This window comes from Rhinichthys klamathensis, unplaced genomic scaffold (assembly GCF_029890125.1).
Source record: "Rhinichthys klamathensis goyatoka isolate OS25496 unplaced genomic scaffold, OSU_Roscu_1.1 h1tg000033l_1, whole genome shotgun sequence".
Lineage (NCBI taxonomy): Eukaryota > Metazoa > Chordata > Actinopteri > Cypriniformes > Leuciscidae > Rhinichthys > Rhinichthys klamathensis.
In genome coordinates, this window is record NW_026606582.1 from 1,426,447 (window position 1) to 1,441,499 (window position 15,053).

At 41.3% G+C, this 15,053-nt stretch overlaps 1 protein-coding gene across 1 annotated transcript in view; it reads left to right on the plus strand.

Moving 5' to 3' along the window:
• Positions 1-6,964, plus strand: part of cpne8 (copine VIII) — a 92,657-nt gene extending 85,693 nt beyond the window's left edge. The window contains exon 20 of the mRNA XM_056245725.1: positions 6,347-6,964. Within this exon, the coding sequence (XP_056101700.1) occupies positions 6,347-6,550 (204 nt within the window). The 3' untranslated portion in view covers positions 6,551-6,964. The remainder of the gene's footprint in view (positions 1-6,346) is intronic.
• The last annotated feature ends 8,089 nt before the right edge of the window (positions 6,965-15,053 follow it).

Below are 15,053 nucleotides of genomic sequence, written 5' to 3' on the forward strand. Positions count from 1 at the left end.
TTAAGTAATAAAAACATTAAAAATCACGAATTATGACCTATTAATGCATTGACCACGGAGTGCACAAAGGGGCCCTGTCAAATAAGTTACAGTTGGTATGTTTTTTTATATTTTGAGGTCAAGGTTGATAAAAATGAATAAAATTGATTAAATATCAATTTTAGGTTCATCTGTGGGCCCCCCTGAGCGATTTGCAGCCTTCAGAACCCAGAAATTCCACTGTCCATGAACAGCCTGAATTTTTGAATGGTATAAGTTGCAGGTGGAACGTCCAGATCTCAGCCTCTGGACAGAATTGGGAGATGAAACCTGCACTCCTGCCCTTGTCTGGACGTGCCCCGACAGTGCTGTGCATTTCAGGGAGTTTGGAGAAACTTGAAAATCTGACTGAAAAATTCTCCAAGGGATACCCCTTTGAGATTTTTTGGGTCGAATTTTCAAGTTTCTCCAATCTCTTTGAAATTCACACCAGGGACAGGGCGTGCCCAGATGAGCACAGGAGTGCAGGTTTCATCTCCAAATTCTGTCCAGAGGCTGAGATCTGGACGTTCCACCTGCAACTTATACCATTCAAAAATTCAGGCTGTTCATGGACAGTGGAATTTCTGGGTTCTGAAGGCTGCTAATTGCTCAGGGGGGCCCAAAGATGAACCTAAAATTGATATTTAATCAATTTTATTCATTTTTATCAACCATGACCTCAAAATATAAAAAAACATACCAACTGTAACTTATTTGACAGGGCCCCTTTGTGCACTCCGTGGACATGTCGTTTTAAGGCTTATAATGCATAATTATGAACTGTAAAGTACCCCAACATGTTGGATTGTCTTCCCTGTGCACTGTACTGGCTGTTTAGAGTAATAAAACATTTATAATTACGAAACATGACCTATTAATGCATTGACCACGGAGTGCACAAAGGGGCCCTGTCGAATAAGTTACAGGTGGGCAAAGTAAGGGCCCACCTGTGACTTGTTCGACAGGGCCCCTTTGTGCACTCCGTGGACATGTCCATTTAAGTCTAATAATGCATAATTGTGAACTGTAAAGTACCCCAACATGTTGGATTGTCTTCCCTGTGCACTGTACTGGCTGTTTAGAGTAATAAAACATGTATAATTATGAAATATGACCTTTTAATGCATTGACCACGGAGTGCACAAAGGGGCCCTGTCGAATAAGTTACAGGTGGGCAAAGTAAGGGCCCACCTGTGACTTGTTCGACAGGGCCCCTTTGTGCACTCCGTGGACATGTCCATTTAAGTCTAATAATGCATAATTGTGAACTGTAAAGTACCCCAACATGTTGGATTGTCTTCCCTGTGCACTGTACTGGCTGTTTAGAGTAATAAAACATGTATAATTATGAAATATGACCTATTAATGCATTGACCACGGAGTGCACAAAGGGACCCTGTCAAATCAGTTACAGGTGGGCCGTTACTTTGCCCACCTTCAACTTATTTGACAGAGGCCCTATAGGACAGTGGTTTTATGTGGTCAAACCTACTGTACACAACTCAGGGGACACACCACAACACACTCATGTACATTACAGCCAATAATTGTGCATAGTGTTAGACATTTTCAGCCGGTGAATCCCTGTAAGGAATTGGGGATTTCAGCATATGTGCTGAAGGCCAGTGTGTAACTTATCAAGCTACAGGTGGGATGCCGAATTTGACCGGATGTATCTCGGGAGCTAAGGGGCCCTGTCAAACAAGTTACAAGTGGGACCTGACACCTGTAACTTATTTGACAGGGCCCCTTTGTTTACTCCGTGGACATGCCCATTTAAGGCTAATAATGCATAATTGTGAACTCTAAAGTACCCCAATGTGTTGGATTGTATTCCCTGTGCACTGTACTCTATTTTTAAGTAATAAAAACATTAAAAATCACGAATTATGACCTATTAATGCATTGACCACGGAGTGCACAAAGGGGCCCTGTCAAATAAGTTACAGTTGGTATGTTTTTTTATATTTTGAGGTCATGGTTGATAAAAATGAATAAAATTGATTAAATATCAATTTTAGGTTCATCTGTGGGCCCCCCTGAGCGATTTGCAGCCTTCAGAACCCAGAAATTCCACTGTCCATGAACAGCCTGAATTTTTGAATGGTATAAGTTGCAGGTGGAACGTCCAGATCTCAGCCTCTGGACAGAATTGGGAGCTGAAACCTGCACTCCTGCCCTTGTCTGGACGTGCCCCGACAGTGCTGTGCATTTCAGGGAGTTTGGAGAAACTTGAAAATCTGACTGAAAAATTCTCCAAGGGATACATACCCCTTTGAGATTTTTTGGGTCGAATTTTCAAGTTTCTCCAATCTCTTTGAAATTCACACCAGGGACAGGGCGTGCCCAGATGAGCACAGGAGTGCAGGTTTCATCTCCAAATTCTGTCCAGAGGCTGAGATCTGGACGTTCCACCTGCAACTTATACCATTCAAAAATTCAGGCTGTTCATGGACAGTGGGATTTCTGGGTTCTGAAGGCTGCTAATTGCTCAGGGGGGCCCAAAGATGAACCTAAAATTGATATTTAATCAATTTTATTCATTTTTATCAACCATGACCTCAAAATATAAAAAAACATACCAACTGTAACTTATTTGACAGGGCCCCTTTGTGCACTCCGTGGACATGTCGTTTTAAGGCTTATAATGCATAATTATGAACTGTAAAGTACCCCAACATGTTGGATTGTCTTCCCTGTGCACTGTACTGGCTGTTTAGAGTAATAAAACATTTATAATTACGAAACATGACCTATTAATGCATTGACCACGGAGTGCACAAAGGGGCCCTGTCGAATAAGTTACAGGTGGGCAAAGTAAGGGCCCACCTGTAACTTGTTCGACAGGGCCCCTTTGTGCACTCCGTGGACATGTCCATTTAAGTCTAATAATGCATAATTGTGAACTGTAAAGTACCCCAACATGTTGGATTGTCTTCCCTGTGCACTGTACTGGCTGTTTAGAGTAATAAAACATGTATAATTATGAAATATGACCTATTAATGCATTGACCACGGAGTGCACAAAGGGACCCTGTCAAATCAGTTACAGGTGGGCCCTTACTTTGCCCACCTTCAACTTATTTGACAGAGGCCCTATAGGACAGTGGTTTTATGTGGTCAAACCTACTGTACACAACTCAGGGGACACACCACAACACACTCATGTACATTACAGCCAATAATTGTGCATAGTGTTAGACATTTTCAGCCGGTGAATCCCTGTAAGGAATTGGGGATTTCAGCATATGTGCTGAAGGCCAGTGTGTAACTTATCAAGCTACAGGTGGGATGCCGAATTTGACCGGATGTATCTCGGGAGCTAAGCCGACTTGGGGCTCCATACTCTGGCCCGGAGTTTGGAGCTCCAACTCGGCTTGGTTCCCGAGATACACCCGGTGGTGGTGGTGGTGGACGAACAGGCCGTTCGTTGTCACACAGGTGGTCAGGGGGACGAATGAGCTGTTCGTGTCAGTGGGTGGGGCCCCGGGCCGTCTCTTAGATTGCCCGTTGGCCAACAGGCCGTTCGCTGTCACACAGGAGGTCAGGGGGACGAATGAGCTGTTCGTGTCAGTGGGCTGGGCCCCGGGCCGTCTCTTAGATTGCCCGTGGGCGAACAGGCCGTTCGCTGTCACACAGGCGGTCAGGGGGACGAATAGGCTGTTTGTGTCAGTGGGCGGGGCCCCGGGCCGTCTCTTAGATTGCCCGTGGGCGAACAGGCCGTTCGTTGTCACACAGGCGGTCAGGGGGACGAATGAGCTGTTCGTGTCAGTGGGCGGGGCCCCGGGCCGTCTCTTAGATTGCCCGTGGGCGAACAGGCCGTTCGCTGTCACACAGGCGGTCAGGGGGACGAATGAGCTGTTTGTGTCAGTGGGCGGGGCCCCGGGCCGTCTCTTAGATTGCCCGTGGGCGAACAGGCCGTTCGTTGTCACACAGGTGGTCAGGGGGACGAATGAGCTGTTCGTGTCAGTGGGCGGGGCCCCGGGCCGTCTCTTAGATTGCCCGTGGGCGAACAGGCCGTTCGCTGTCACACAGGCGGTCAGGGGGACGAATGAGCTGTTCGTGTCAGTGGGCGGGGCCCCGGGCCGTCTCTTAGATTGCCCGTGGGCGAACAGGCCGTTTGCTGTCACAAAGGCGGTCAGGGGGACGAATAGGCTGTTTGTGTCAGTGGGCGTGGTCAGGGGGCGGTCACAGGCTGTCTTTGGGACGAAAGGGCGCTCAGTGGACGGTGGGTGTGGTCAGGGAATTTCCCGAAAAGGCGGTCAGGGGTAGGCGCGTGCGCTCCGTGGGCGCCCGCCTGCAACCTGTTCGGCGCGCGTCGAAACGACTGCAGGCGGTCGGCGAGTCGCCCCCCTGTGGCCGATGCCCGTATTGCGAGCGAGGGGGCCGAATTTCGTCGGGCTCCCGCGGGGCCCCCGAGGCCCCCCGGCCCGAGGCGACGCCTCCGGCCCGCCCCGTCGGTCCCCCCCTGCGGCCGGGCGCGGTCGGCCGGCCCCCGAAAAATCATCTAGGGGGCGGCGCGCAGCGTTCCGCTGACCTCCTATCACGGACTACCTTTTAAGCAGCTCGCGGACCGCTGGCCTAACGTGACGGCCTAAAGAGAGTAAGGGATTCAAAGATAAAAGAGCTTGGTAACATCAACTGTTGAGACAAGTTGTTTCAGAAGCAAAAGCCAGAACATTTTAATGAAAAGCTGAAGACAATTTTTTTATTATTATTATTATTTGGAAGGTGTGCTCATGAATTATGCACAATGAAAATGTGTATTTAAGATCTGCTTATCTTACATCCTTACATAACATCACTTGAAAAACTAAGGGGAAGTACATTTTATTTAGCATTTAAGGTAAAGATGATGACATCAGATAAATGATTCAGTTAAGTAAAGAGTTTAGGATCATGCCAGTCCTGTTCTCTTTATTGTAAGTCAGATGAGTCAGATTACTGAGATAGTTCATCATTTACTCACTATTGTTCTAATGCTGTATGTCCCTTTTTCTATTTTGGACCACAAAAGAAGAAATTAAAATAAAACGTCCCACTCCTGCTCGTCCATATAATGGCATTGAATAGCGACCAGTATCAAGCTTTAAAAAAGATGCCAAAGTATCATAAAATGTCAAATTTTTCTTAGTCTTGTCTTCTCACAACTTGTGTGTTTTTCCTGGGTGAGTCGGAGTGAACCGCAGCGCTAATGGAGTCTCCTGAACGCAGTCGAGCACAGAAGATCAAAGGCCAAGGGCAGGATAGTACATTCAATTTTGGTTTCTTCTCCACTAAACCCTATCGTATAACCCCAGAACACATTGATTATTAGACATGTGTCACACATGTTATCATTCTGCATTCTGATACTTCTGTGTCTTTTTTAAAAGTTTGATGCTGGTCGTTATTCACTGCCATTATATAGATGAACGCAAGTGGGACATTTTTAACAGATTCCCCTTTATGTTCATTACAACACCAGGGTGAGTAAATGATGAATTAATGATCAATTTAGGGTGAACTATCCTTTTGAGACATAAATGGGACGATTTTTGCTTAATTCTGACTTTATTGCAAAATTGGATTAAAAATATTTTAAAAAATTTAAATTTATTTTGGCAATTACTGGACAATATCTTTTGGATATTAGGTAATGTTACAACATAAAAGGGTAACACACATTTCTGCTTTTAAATGCTTACTGCCCACTTTTGCATACATTTAAAGAGAGAAATGATATACTTTAAAATAATTTACTTTGTGTGAAAACTAAATGTTATGTTTTTGGACACTTAACTGCATGTTAATTGCAATTAGATTAAAACATATTATAGTTTAAATGTATATTAGTTGCAACTTTAGAGTGCTTTTTGATCCAGTTAAGTAAGAACATCGTTATATGTAATTTCATAATTACACCTCTTCTGTTGTCTTTGAAACATTGTTAAAGGATTTGAGGTAAAATACGATATACTTTGTAATTTCTATTGAAACTTGTATGTGATGTATTTAAGTATATTTGTAATTACATTTCTAAATAACACACTACAGTTAAAATTGTAATCAAGCACTCTACATGTGCTTTAGACTTACAAACTACACTGTTTAAAAAAGTACTTAAGTGTGTCATGAAAGTGTACACTTAAGCGTTTTTTATATAATTAATATATAGTATACTACAATTGCATATTAAATACAATTCTTTTTTTGCGTTGGTGTTCACCTAGACTTCCATTAGATGTAATTTAAGCGTAGTTTTACAATATAAAGGATGTCAAAAGGATTTTCTGTAGTTATCAACAGCATATTCCTCCTAAATCTCAGTCTGATCTCTCCTCAGTTTGTTCCTTTCCGAGACTACATTGATCGCAGAGGGAATCACATTCTCAGCATGGCCCGTCTGGCCAAGGACGTTCTTGCGGAAATCCCAGACCAGTTCCTCCAGTACACGAGGAGCAGAGGCATCAAACCTCAGCACTCGACACACTCCACCTCGTCCAAACCCCCGTCGACACTCGTGCACCCGCTGCAGACGCAGATCTGAGTGATCGCACAAACATACGGTTCACTGTCACTCTCAGGATCACACACGGCCTGTCTGAGTGAGACGCTGCTCTTGCACATGCTGTCTTTCAGTATGTAGGGTGACGTTAGGGAACTTTACGCCCGGCACTGTCCTTTGTCGGGTGTACTGAGGTTTCGGAAGGTGTTTTAGACTGTTTTAAAGTATCGAGTGGCCTCTTCTGTCAGTCAAACATCAGATATGACTCCACAGTCTCTGTCTCTCACATATTATTTCCGGATCTTGTGTCTGACAAACTTCAACAGACGTTTACAATTGTACCGTTTTTTACAAATGGATGTTTTTTTGTACCTCATGAAAACTCTGAGCTGCTTAACAATGGAATTTACTCATTTTATTACATGACGTTGTAAATAGAGCGAGTGTGATTTTAGAAAAAGCATGAATCCACCCTTGGTACAAAACTTTCACCCACTTGTGCGAGGCCTTGGTTTTCATTTCATTGTACAGTATTCGCTTTAAATTATTTTACTATTTCGGTATTCCGTATTCTTGGTCATTTGACTGCCTCAAACTGTAAAGAATTTGTGCTTAGCTTTCACGGCACAAGCACAGCACAGAGATTTAACTGGAAAAGCCTTACTCTACGTTAAAGGAACCGTTCAGCCAAAATGAAAATTGTGTCATGATTTACTCAGCCCCAAAGCATTCCAAACATGTAAGATTTGGATTTATAACATAATTATTACACATTTTAATAGTGATATTTATTTAATTAAATGCTGTGTGGCAGTAATGTCAGTCATCGAGCAATTCCACAACATGTAGTTTATGGTCATGGAAAGAGAAATATTTAACTGAGAAGGTTAGTTTATGATTATACAATAACAAAAATAAGCATTAGAGTCCAAGAACAAAGTAAGAATCAGTCATAAACTTTTCCCTCTTTTCCTCATTTTAAAATAATTATCTAATAGCGAAAAACATAACGTCCACCCTGTTGTGCCAATTTATACTGGACTTGAAATTATATATCCACATTCTTCCTAAATGTAAATCTTCTGCTAGCATGTTGTCATGTCCTAGCTAAAAATGGGCTTTATTAGCTTAAAACATCCACCCTGTTAAACATTACACATAAAACTGGATAGACAGATTTCATAGAATTATAAAAAATTGAAATATTTGGTCGGAATTAGTAGGTGATACTGGCCTGAGCTTGACCCGTGTGTTTTTTATGATAGACAGACATTTTCACATTTTAACACATACCTGGTCACCCCAAAATCCACAAAACTGTAGGAATGACCCTTTTATTAGGTTGTCACAAAAAAACCTCTCTGCAATGTTCTTGAACTAAAAATAAAAACCTAAAATGAATGTTCTTAGAACGTAAGGAATAACGGGAACCATTCACCAACATTAGGGGAATGTTCTGTGTATGCTGAACATAGTGATTACACTGGGTCTGTTTCTCACACAAAGCTTCAGAAGCTTTGGATTGGACTGTTTAGGGAGCTTAACAGCTCTGGTCCCCACTTACTTCACTTGTATGGATAAGAACAGCATTAACATTGTACTAAATGTCTCTTTTTCCACTTACAAAAGAACATCAAATGTGTTTGGCATTATATGAGACTGAGTAAATGTCTAAATTTTCAGTTTTGGTTGAACTATTTCTGTAAAGACAGAACTGTAGCTACTCAATATCTGTATCCAAGCACAAACATGCAAGCACAGCCTCATTAAGAAGTAGCATATGCTTTGTTTGCATGCATTAGTCTTAATTGCATGCAGTTTTGAAGCACATCCTGTTGTACTGGGTTCAAAACAATGAGATTTGTTCATTGGGTCATTCTACAATTGTGTTGGCAGATGCTTTTGCTTTTGGACAACAAAATGTCAATCTGCTATATACACTGTTCCTATAGAAAACCATTTTAGAAAATTATAGATTTTTTTTTTTTTGATGGGGGGGGGGGGGGGGGAATAGAGAAATACCAGATTATTTTACATTTTAAATGGTTAAAGGTTTTTGCTGTCATGCTGATAAAATGTATAGTATAATTAATCATGAAATGTCAGTGGCATTACTGTCAATAATTTTAATGGTTCCTATTAGCTTTAAAATTAGTGTAAATCAACCTGAAAGAATGCATGGCATGTTTAAAGTAAGAACTTTAATGTATTAATCGCTTTTTTATTGCCAATGCGTGAACAGCTTATAAGGAAACTTTAAAAAACGTCTCAGCTAACACACGTAACCATGGTTCCCTGAGAAGGGGAACGAGACACTGCGTCCTCTAGAGGACACTATGGGGAACGCCTCCAGCATGACCGGTGTCTGAAGCATGTTTAAACGTGACAATATCATTGGACTACCGATGTGATCGTGAGTATTAAAGGGCATCTGTATTAGACGTTATCAACTTCTTGGGCATGCCTGTCTACGTCTCCTTTTGACAGATGCATGGGAATGAGAGGCAGTGTCTTGTTCACCTTCTCAGAGAACCATTGTTACATGCTTAACTTGCACTGCATCCTCTAGAGAATTATTTCTCAACCCTGCTCCAACACCGCATCTTTTATTTGCCTCCCTAATCAAACACACCTGATTAAACTCATCAGCTCATTAGAAGAAACTCCAGGACAAAATGTGCAGTGTTGGTCCTCCAGGACCAGGTTTGAGAAACACTGCTCTAGAGGACACTATACCCACTTCACAATGCTGAGGGAATAACTGCCTAATTGTCTGTGACGAGCACAAACAAGATATTTCGGAGTCAGATTCCTTCAGATACTCAGGTCCACAGAACTGTCAGTGACACTATTCCCTAAGGCCAGCACCTAAGCTCAAAGCCCTAAGACGGGTAGAGCTCAAAGTTCTGGTAATGCCAAACTTTATGCCAGACATTATCTTTAAGAGAATACTGGCACAGGGAAACAATTCCTTCGCCTGTCACTCACAACCTAAGGGAGCTGTCTTACTTAAAGGACCCGCTATCAGGGGGAAACAGCTTCAACCTTAGTATTGACTCATGAAGGGGCCGGCTGCTTAGAGACCCAACTTCTGAGGAGGCCACCACAGCTTCATTTAATATAAGGGACATGCCTACTTGTTGAACCTTCAATTGCTGTAGTGAGAGGCACCAACCTTATAGGGGGATCTGGTTCAACCCCTCAACACCACAGGGGAGCATTTTATGAGCAAAATGCTCAACCCCGTCTGACCTAGAGTCAGCTTCTCGTAAGGCCAGCACTCCGGAAGGGTGCTCAACCAATAAGAAGAGATGCAAAGCTAAGGTGAAACCACTTCTCACCAGAGCCCAGAGATGGGTTCTCTGGGGAGCTGAGGACTCAGCAGAACGACGCTCTGAGTGAGGGGAGTCCAATGCTCACCCAAGATTTTGATCCCCAATTTTGACTAGGCTAGACCCAGGGACAATAGACCCTAATGAAGAAACCCTTTAAGGGAAGAGTGAACTACGCTCACTAGAGGAAACTAGTAAACGGCTGCAGAGTGTTAGCCTTGCTATAGTCTCCAAAGTCTGCCTGAGCTGGAACAGAGTGTGGAGGACCCAAGAGAAGGTATCCCAGTAACAGGGAGGATTCACTCTACGATAACCCCTGCAGTCTGGGGATCATCTTGAGATCTCTTGTGGGAGCAGAGGACCCAGACCCTGAAGGGCAGCCCCAGGTTCAACCACATTATCAATCCCCAGCTTACACAAGGGAGCTGCCTTCTTAATAACCTGTTATAGGGAAGGCAGGTACGACCTTGCGAATATACTAAAGTTTGCATTCTGCATCTTAGGGTTGACTGCCTGTTGAAGAACCCTTAATAGGGAGGCAGTTTCATCTGGATACATGAAGGAGCCTCCTACTTCGGGGACCCCAATTCTGGGTGACTTCAGGAAGCCACGACTCAACCACAAGGGATCTGCCTGCTTATAAGACCCCAATCAGGGGGAGGCAGCTGCAACCCTGAAACTTCAGCGTAACACAAAAGGGAGCCACCAACGAAATCTTAAAGGAGGCGGTTCCCCCTAGGTTAACATAAGGGAGACTGTGAGTCCTCAAAAGCTGTGACAAGGACCCTGAGAGCCCATAATGGGGAAGGTAGAACTCGTTCTACCAGACTCAAGGGGAGCTTCCGGAAGCTTAAGCAATTTTGGGGAATCCCACATCTTGGTAACACCCAAGGGAGCTTCCTTCTTACTGAACCCAACACTAGGGGGAGGAGGCTACTGCCTTCTTGATATCAAGGAGCTTCCTACTTAAAAATGAACCCCTCAGGGGTGAGGATACTCCATTAAATACCTGTGAAGGAACTGCCTAATTAATGGAACCTAAGTGGTATATTGCTATGACTCGAGAACGGGCCGCCTGCTTAGGGACCCAACCTCTGGAAAGGCAGCTGCAACTTCACGAGACATAAGGGAGCTGCCTACTTAAGGAACCCACCATTAGCAATGAACGTCTCTTCCGTTCATTGACGTGAAAATTAATGCTTAACATGCTCAGGATAATGCTTTAAAGGCCATTATTGATTGTAATATTAATGTGTCTTGCAAAGAAAAGGGATAAATTCAAACAATAGTCTCACATAGCCAGATCTGTAGTATAGTCTGTAGTCTTAAATCAAGAGGAAAGTGTGCAGCACATATTTATCTAAACGTTGCTCTCAGCAGTGTGGTCAGGATGTTTACTAAACATATATCACTGCAAGGGTGTTCCTAACTTCTTTTTACTTCTAAGCGAAGAACGAAAAAGAGCTTCGCCGTGAGTTTATCGGGCCTTGATTTACGTTCAATCTCTTGTATGTTACGTGTGCATGAGTGTGAGCTGGAAATTAGATCACAATTCTAGAATGACCCAATTAAATGGCAGAAAATTCTCTTCAAAATATCACATGGATCATCGAGAGAAATTGTTTTATATAAAAATGTTCAGTTCTCAAACAAACAATGTTCAGTAACACCTGGTCAAACTGTCTTTAATGAAAACAAAAAAGCTACTTACAGCACTTAGCGTGACTCTCGAGATCAAGAGCACAGATGTGCTACTTCTGCTCTACCCTTTATATTTCTGGAAAAAAAAAATACACTAACCAACCTTTACCCCAGCAACCCCAGGAAAAAATAACTCAAACACAGGCACAGAGCTCCGACTTCATTTATTTAACATGACAGTAAGTCAACTTCAAACTCACACCCACGCACACTGCATCTATGCTGTGTTATCCATATAAATCATGCAGAAAACATGCATCAAATTTATGGGATGTATGGGATGGGAATGTTTTTCCATATGGTTAGGATCCAGACATTGTAACAGCACTCTTCCACATTTATGCTCAATTTCGATTTAAAAAAATATTACAAAATTTAACCACTTCGGTAGATTTTTTGGTACATTGACCATGTCTTACTGACGTTATAGTTTAAGCTTAATAATCATGAATGAGAAATTTACTAATTAGCTAAATGACTTGAGATGAACAATAGAAGAAATTCTTGTCCATTTCTTGGTTTTAAAAAGATCTTTGACTGCATGGCTAATGAATTGTTTACAAGTAACAGATATTGTGCGTTTAATCTCAGGTGTGACGAATCTTATTTGTAAAAGTGGCGATAGGTGCCAGTGTTGCTTAGTTAGGACCAGTTTACTTGCTCATGACGCACCCCAAAGGGTTAGACCTTGTGTTAGTTATTATTATTTTTCTTTGGTTTACAGCACTGGCTGGACAGCATGAATTTAGATGGGGTAATAGAAGTCTCCGAATCATATAAACACGGATATTGTTTACCTTTGTTAATTATGAATTCACAGTTTAGAATTGCCTGCATCATGTTTGCATGAGCAGTGTTTTAAAAAGAAATACACTTTTGTAGATTGTTTGTTTTAGAAATGAAGTTTGCCTTAATAGACCATTTATTTGTTATGCCAAATTAACTATATTCTATTGTTGTATTTTTCAATTTATTCCTCTCCTAGTGCAGTGATTCGAGGTTCAACGCGGTTTGTTTTGTGAATGAGACGCATGCAGGTGCTGTTAAACCAGTGTAGTTTGGCGTTAAATGCACTCACAAATAAATAAATTGTAGCACTTTTCAATGAAATAACTTAATTATTTAAAAATACTGTATTGTCAAAAGCTGGAAATGCAATATCCCAAACAAAAAAGCCTACATTTTGACCAAGTCCATATATATAATTGTTCCCATGATAGAACGTATGTGCATGGTTTGCTATATGACTAACCAGAGAAAGTTTGGGGAAACTGAATATCAACATGTTTTCATGTTAAATGAGGAAAGACATACTGTAATGACTATAATGACTATTAATGAATGATGCCCCTTTCTTATTTCATAAATAAACATTCAAATGAAACGCTTGATGATAATGGGTCCAATTCTTTAATCCACTCTTACTTTTCTTACTTTTTTGTATCTTGATTAGACAAATGTCAACATTTGCATTTTTAAACATGTAAGAGCAACATTACAGCTTGAAGAAACAAAGGCAGGTTTGACATATCTTGACACAAAGAATATGATAATAAAATGTGTTTACTCTATGCAGCAAGCCTCCTACAGATCCTGTGCTGCCCTCTACTGTTCATTCAGAGACTCATCATTATTCTTAGTTTCATTATTTTGTAAACTAAATACTGATAATGCTTCATTCTACAATGACTATTATTTGATGATATTAATATCAATAAATCAATGTGTGGCACAATGACAATTATTAATACAACTACAAAAGGAATGTATGTAAAGACAAACTTTGACGATGACTTGACAAACCCTAGTGAAAAAACAAGTGCCCTTAGAACAACACTAAGATAGATAGTGTTTACAACACTGTTTCCAATTAAAAATGGAAGAACTTTTTATGCGTTTTGGCCATTCATTTACAGGACAGCTGCTTTTTGGGGGCCTGCAAACCGCAAAATGGATTCAAAGTGCAAGTTTTTGAAAACGACACCATTAGATTAATAAATTCTGTAGAAGTATTGTTAATTCTTAGTACATGTTTACTTAAGCAGTTAACTTACGTTAACTAATGAAACCTCATTGTAAAGTTTTACCCAAATATATTTAAATACATGACTTGTTTCAATAGAAATTGCTTTGAAGTATAATTTACTATAACTGCTTTTCAGGCGATTGGGTGTGTGGCTGGTTGCTAGCTGGTTACCGGACGGACAGATGGATAAATAAATGATAGAGTAGAATTTTAGGATCTCAGAAGAGGTAGTAGTTTACAGTAAATATTGTATAAATATTCACATTTTGCCAAATCAACATATTTAGCAGCTGTCGCACTATAATAAGCAAAATTCTTGCTAGAATTTAAAATAAATTCTAAATTTTAACTAAAATAATTTATACTATAAAACTGACTATATATAACATATGTTCTACAAAATGTACAGTAATAATTAAAGCTGCCGTCGGCAACATTTTTTTGATCATATTCAGTGAAATCGACACTATAATCCGACAGAATAACATAAATAAAGTGGTTTTAGAAAAAAAACCGAGCTTCTAACTCCACCTGGAGCGTGTTATTTGTTTTGCAAAAATCCACAGCTCCCGGATCATCATGTCCAATCAGCGCAGGGGTGTGTGAGATCTGACTGTCAATCACAGATCGGGCACACGCCACCCCTCGAGCACGTTACAATCACATGCACACGCCTGAAGTTCGCGCAGTAACGAAGAGTGATGATGGATGTATCTCGCTTTCAAAACACTAACAAATCAAGTAAGCTCATTTAGAGTATAAATGATGTTAGCAATTGCAATCTATTGGTAGATTAGCCAGGGCAGCATACCTCCAAATACTCCACGGTGTTGATGGATGCTGATGAGACGGGCGCGTTCACAGATAACCTGGTGCACACGCACTGACGAGCACGAACTCGGTGGGAGGGTATCCGTTGATAGTGGGGGAGGGGCATGAGAATTGTAAACATTCAAAATTTTGCCTAAGTCCACTCAATCTGCCAGACCTGCCGACTGCAGCTTTAATACAAAAATGTGTTTGTTTGAAAGTCTTTAAGATGCAGCTGATGCAAACACCTGTCCTGCAGCTGACTTACTCATCAAACCTGCTAGTCCTCATAGTTTCCCTTGAACCTAATCGAACCATCTTATCTTGTTCCTGCTCAAAAACAGTGTCATTCAGTACCAGTGATGCCATATCACGCACATGGTGCATTTTCCATACCGATGGTCTATACTATTTTTCTATACGATTGTCCTTTCCTTGCTGGTTTGAATATTTCAGATAATGAATGACACTGAGACCTGGGGCCGGTTGCATAAACTGCTAAGACTAGTCTTACAAGTTAATCATCTTTTTTAAACTTTAATACTGTTCATTACTTTTAAAAATATTGATGGGTCTAATTTTATACTGAAAATTAAGACTGATTACCCCTAACTAACTGCTAGTTGGTATAGTTCTTAAGACAGTCTTAATATAATGGCTATGTTTATGCAACTGG